At 44.1% G+C, this 6,039-nt stretch overlaps 1 protein-coding gene across 1 annotated transcript; it reads left to right on the forward strand.

Moving 5' to 3' along the window:
* Positions 1 to 282: 282 nt before the first annotated feature.
* LOC102015798 (DNA repair protein complementing XP-C cells-like) lies at positions 283 to 3,940 on the forward strand. Its single transcript, XM_005415188.2, has 2 exons — positions 283 to 581; positions 2,831 to 3,940. Exons 1-2 carry the CDS (start codon positions 298 to 300, stop codon positions 2,967 to 2,969), a joined length of 423 nt encoding a protein of 140 aa, XP_005415245.1. The 5' UTR covers positions 283 to 297; the 3' UTR covers positions 2,970 to 3,940.
* Positions 3,941 to 6,039: the final 2,099 nt, after the last annotated feature.

Genomic DNA, 6,039 nt, shown 5'->3' on the forward strand with positions numbered 1-6,039 from the left:
TTTTTTTTTTTTTTTGTACCAGGAATTGAACTCAGGACCTTGTACTTGCCAGGCAGGCGCAAATGCCACTGAGCTATATCCCTGGCCCAGGGTTTCTGTAGTCTTAAAGTGGAATAAAATGCTGGCAGAGGAGAGTGGTTGGCTCAGCAGGACAGGACTTGCGTAGCACACCTGACCCTTTCACCCCCTTACAAAAAAAGTGATTCTTACTGTGAACATGGGTGAGGCAATTGGATGGGGGTAGGGAGAGGCTCTGCAGACTGGGGATAGTGAGCTGGTGACGCGGTTGGAGAGGGCATGGAGCCTCTTCACAAGCCGGCCTGTCAGCCGCACTGCCTCTATCTTGCCATTCCCTCACCTCTGTTCCCTCTTCACCTAGACGTCTTTGAAGATAAGAAAGTGAAACACCTGAAGAAGAGCCTTTGCTCAAAAGTGTCACGAGGAAAGAGGAAGAGAGGCTCCAGTGATCCTGCGGGCCCCGTAGATAGTGCAGTGAAAAAGAAAGTGACCAAGGTGACTGTTAAATCTGAAAACCTCAAGGTGATAAAGGACGAAGCCCTCAGCGATGGGGAGGATTTCAGGTGAGATGGCAAGAAGCATCCGACCCGCGTTGTTTTTTCTGATCAGAAAACCCACTCTTGCTTGTCGCTGGGATCTGGGGAGCAGGAGGGTCTTTAAACTATTCAGACTGGAAAGTGCTGGAAGTTTACATGCGCAGTGATAGCTTTCAGACAGTGACGTGTTCCTAGTGCTACAGCTGGACGGTGACAGCTCTAGGAAGAGAGCCAGGTCAGCGGCTCCTGGTCCAGCGCTCCTTAGACCACGCAGAGATGGTGGATGTGTGCGAGGTATTGCCTGCTGCTGCAGCACAGCCTGGCGCACCTGTCCGCAGAAGCTCACACTCCTCAGTGTTTATCCGGCACATCCTTGTACTTTGCTGCACTTGACTTGTGTGCATTTTTTTTTCTTCGGCCTGGACTGCTTTTTTCTGCTTTGAAAACCTATATCCGAAGCCATCTGCGCTAGCGGTTTCATTGTTTTTCCCCTGCTTTCTCCTCTGCGTTCCCACCATCTTTCTGAAGAGTGAATGTATCTTCAGTGAATGTGAGACATTACAGTTATGTGGGACCCAACCCATGGGCCCAGACGCTCCTCGAAGCTCTCCAAGGCTGGAACCACCTGTGGTTCATTTCCCAGGCCTGTGGCATTTTGGCCTGGGCCTCTTGTTTGGTGCGTGCTGAGTATTTTGCAGTATGATCCTTCATGTTAACCTGTGGTGCCCAAGGAAGGTGAGCCTCATTGATTGCCTGCCTGCTGAGCAGGTGGCGGGGAGGCAGTTAGAGGGAAGGCAGAAAGGTACAGTAGTAGGTTCTTTGCTCACATCCTGGCTTGCAGGGGCTGCTGTTCCACAGCCTGTGGACCTGGCACGGGAGAGTATCCAGCAGAGGGCAGCGGTGGGAAGGGGCAGGGCAGGCAGCAGCTTGGCGCTGTAGCTCCTCTGTCCTCTTAGACTTTGCTCACTGACTAGCTGAAGCCCCTCTCCAGAGACAGCTTCTCAGAGATGGACCAGGGTGCTGCCGAGGACAGCTCTGAGCCCCCTTGACCTGAGAGCCTGCTGGTCAAGCCCTAGGTGCACGGACATTTCTGTGTTTATTGTTAAGGGAACAGTTTTGCTAATACGGTGTTCGAGAAAGTGGTAGGCCAAAAAGGAGAGTGTGCATTATTGGAGTTGAAGGCTGAGGATTGGTTATTTTACGTGTGCTAAAATTTTAGCTGATAGTAACAGGTAATAGCAAGTGTTACCAATATTTACACAAGCTAAAAGTAACTCAGGGCTGGGAAGAAGGTCTGGGTTCAATCCCCAGTACTACAAAACAAAAAGTTAACAGTAACTCAGAACTCCAGACACATATATGAATTCGGAGAAATGTTAATATACATTAACAGCTGTTTAGTCTTTAGCTGTTGTTTAGCTAGCTACTTGCATGTGCAGTAGCTACTTAATTAGCTAATTATGCATGCTTCTGTTATGATACATCTATGTCTAGTCATAGCCTTACTTACCATTTTTTTTTGTACCGGAAATTGAACTCGGGACATTGCACTTGCCAGGCAGGCACTGTGCCACTGAGCTATATCCCCAGCCCAGCCTCACTTATCTTGAAGTTAGGAGTTCTATTAACTTTAGCTTCCTTAAGCCTATTTTTGTTTTCCTTTTGTTTTGTTTTTTGAGACAGGGTCTCACTTTATAGTCCAGGCTGGCCTTGAACTCAGCTATGTAGCCCAGGCTGATCTCAAACTCACAGCCGTCCTTCTGCCTCAGCCTCCCAAGTGCTGGGATTACAGGGTGCACCACATGCCCAGCCTTCCTTACATCATATTTTTCAGGGTGGAAAGAAAGCCTGAGTTGGTTCTTAGGTGGATCAGCCAATGAAAATCTTCTTGTTTGTGGCTTCCAACTGCACATAAATGCACTAGATATCACAGCTTTTGGGTCTAGAACGCAAATTGCTACTATGGCTTCTGTGAATCTAGCGTTCACCATTTTCAGACATAGCTGTGTTTTCCTGCACAAAGGTTATAGACGATAGTTCTGTGTTTCAACAGTATCTCTAGTATTAATGACACTGATAATTAGAGCGTGTCTTGATGAGCTTTTGAGAGTCTCACTAATGGAGGAAAGGCGTCCACATGCACCACCCTTCCATACATAGTGGCAGTGGAGTCTTCACATGAGTAAACCGAAGAGTAAGTTTTTAAAATGTGCTTAGCCTGAAAGTTACATAAGGATGTCTAACACTTCTTCGTCTTCTTTCTTATCATCTACCAGGGACTTTTCACGTGACCTCAAGAAGGTGCAGCATCCAAAGAGAGAGGCTGCCATGGGCAAAGGCAGTGACGAAGGAGACGAAGAAAGTGAAGATGATTGGGAAGAGGTTGAAGGTGAGGCGTCTTTCCCCACAGTGTAGTCTGGTTGTTTTCTTTTGAAACTGATAAAACCTAAGACTGAAGAACAGGTTGCAGTAGAAAGTTCCTTTTTCCGTTGAACTCAGAGGCACTGTGCCACTGTACTATATCCCCAACCCTTTTTAATTTGAGAGAGGGGCTTTCTTAAGTTGCCCAGGCTGGCCCTGAAGTTGCCAGCCTCCAGTCTAACCTCCCAAGTAGCTGGGATTACAGAGATGCACAACCATGCCAGGCAGAACTTGGTTTAATATAAGGAATACTCTGTGAGCAAGATACCAAAGAAGGTGGTAGCGCTGGGGGTATAGCTCAGTGGCACAGCGCCTGCCTGACAAGCACAAGGTCCTGAGTTCGATTCCCGGTACGAATAAAACACAAAGAAGGTGGTATATTGTCTTGCTCTGGTGACTGCCAAAGGGGAAGCTGTGAATAGAGAGACAGTTTTGGAGTACTCAGACTGAGTGCAGACCCTAACCTCGCCTCTTATATTGCTCCCCGAGCAGGAACTTGACTTTCCTGAGCTCAGCTTTTTCATGGGTAGCATTCTACAAACACTGGGTGTTTAGTATGAGCATGTATTCTAGGTTTAGGACTATTGTGGGAAGAAAATGTTTGCAAATGCAAGAAGTTGGAGCATCATATGCTCAGTAAGTAGCAGTAATGTGATCATTCCTGATTTCTTCTGTTGAACATGATTTTTTTCCCCAGCATTTTACTTTCAAAGTATTTAAACCTACAAAAACTGAAAGTGTGTGGACAGTCTCTTCACCTAGATTTGTCAACTTTCACATGTTGTGGGACCATTTGAGAATAAGTTGCAGACATCCTGACACTGCTTCTAAACACTTCAGCATGCCCTGAGAGTAAGTCATTGTCCTCCCTGGCAAAGCAACATTATCACAGTTAAGAGAAAAAAATAAGTCCCCAGTTGTATGCTGGACATGGTGGTGCATGCCTATAATCCCAGCACTGGAGAGGCTGAGGCAAGAAAACTGCTGCAAGTTTGAGGCCAGCCTGGGCTACAGAGTGAATTCAAGGCCAGCCTGAACTATATAGTGATACCCTGTCTCAAAAGAAAAGAAAAAGAAACCAAAAAGTAGAAATATCTTTATAGCTGTACCTTTGGCCTTTTAATAATTCAGAGTTCAGTGAGTTCGTAAGCTTTGCATTTGGTCATTATGTCTTTTTACTCTTTTAAAATCTAGAACTATACACCCCTCACTTCCAGAGGGGCCTTGTGTATGTTAGGCAAGTGCTCTACCACTGGTTCATACCCCCAGCCCTATGTATTTATTTTATTTTGAGAGAGGGTCTTGTTCAATTGCTCAGGCTGGTCTTCAACTTATGATCCTCCTGCTTCAGCCCCCTGAGTATCTGAGATTGCATGTGTGCACCCCTGTGGCTGGCTATACCGCTTCTTTTGAAGGGTGTAGGCCTCTTATTTTTTAGAATATCTAATGTTACTAGGTTTTTTTTCTTTTCTTCAGTCTTTTTGAGACAAGGTTTTGCTATGCAATTCAGGCTGGCCTTATACTCACTTGGTAGCCAAGGCTGGCCTTGAACGTGTGGCAATCCTCCTGCCTCAGCCTCTTGAGTGCTGGGCTTACAGGCATGTGCCACCACACTCTGCTTAATTGTCTGATAAATAGATAGCTCATGGAATGTTAAACTTATGTCAGTATCCTTTATAGTTCTTAAAAACTATAAGTTAAGTCCAAAGACTTGATTGGCTTTAGATTATTTTTCTTTTTGCATAAGGATACCTCCTGGGTGGTGTGTTATGTTTGTTGCACCCATTAAAACCCATCTGAAGCCAGGCGTGGTGGCACACACCTGTAATCCCAGCACTCAAGAGGCTGAGGCAGGAGAATCCTTGTGAGTTCAAGACCAGCCTGGGCTACAAAGTGAGCTCAAGGCCAACCTGAACCGCATATTGAGACCCTATCTCAAAAAGACAAAACAAAACAAAACAAAGCAAAAAAAAACCATCCGAGTAGTTGGAGCTCTGTTTGAGCTGGTACTACCACTGCATCTTTTGACATGGTCTCATAGTTTTGGAGGCTATTTCTGCTTTCTAGCACAAGGTTTTCCAGGTTTACCGTTCCTTTCCTTGGTCCAGACCTGAAATCAACCTTTTCTCTCCTAGAAGCCCTGGTTTCATTTTATTTTTCTTTGTACAGCAAAGCAGCTGTACTTCCTCTTCATGGTAACAAATGAAAACAAAACACCTCGGTTACAAGAGTATTAAAATATAAAATAGTGATAAATCTCACCCCAGAATTTACAAGACCTGTATACAGAGAACTAGAAAACACTACAAAGAAATTACAAATTTCAAGAAACATTTTAAGGTGAAACACTTGAAGATAACAGTTTTCTATGAAAATCCAAAAGACTTTAAATCATTAAAACCATTTTGAAAAAGAAGCAAAAACTTTGGACATAATTTCCAGAATTAGTATACATTTATAATACCTTACTCTTTCACCGTCTCACACTAGGGAGACAATACGATACTTACATACATGTATGAGTGATTTATTTCACTTATAAGTATAGGCTCAGGTTGCATCCATTCACCTATAAAAGTCTCCAGTTTATCCTATTTTATGGATGAATAATAATCCATTCTATACAAAAACCACATCTTTTTTTATCCATTCCTTGGTTAATGGGCATTTGGGTTGTTTCCAAGATTTAGCTATTACAAATTGTGCTGCCGTACACATACATGCACATATATCACAGTAGTATAATGTTTATAATTCTTCTGGGAAATACCCACAAGAGGAATACCTGGGTCAAATGGGACCTCTAATCCTACTTTTTTGAGAAATCTCCACACTGATTTCCACAGTGGTTGCACAAGTCTACACTCCTACCAACAGTGGAGAGGGTTCCTTTTTCCCCACAGCCCTTCCAGCATTTGTTGTTGGTTCATTTCTTTATAATAGCCATTCTTTCCAGGATGAGATAGAATCTCAGTGTTGTTTTAATTTGCATCTCTCAAATGGCCAGTGATACTGAACATTTCTTCATGTATTTGTTTGTATTTCTTCATCTGAGAAGTATGTA

This window comes from Chinchilla lanigera, unplaced genomic scaffold, assembly GCF_000276665.1.
Source record: "Chinchilla lanigera isolate Chin_1 unplaced genomic scaffold, ChiLan1.0 scaffold00868, whole genome shotgun sequence".
NCBI lineage: Eukaryota > Metazoa > Chordata > Mammalia > Rodentia > Chinchillidae > Chinchilla > Chinchilla lanigera.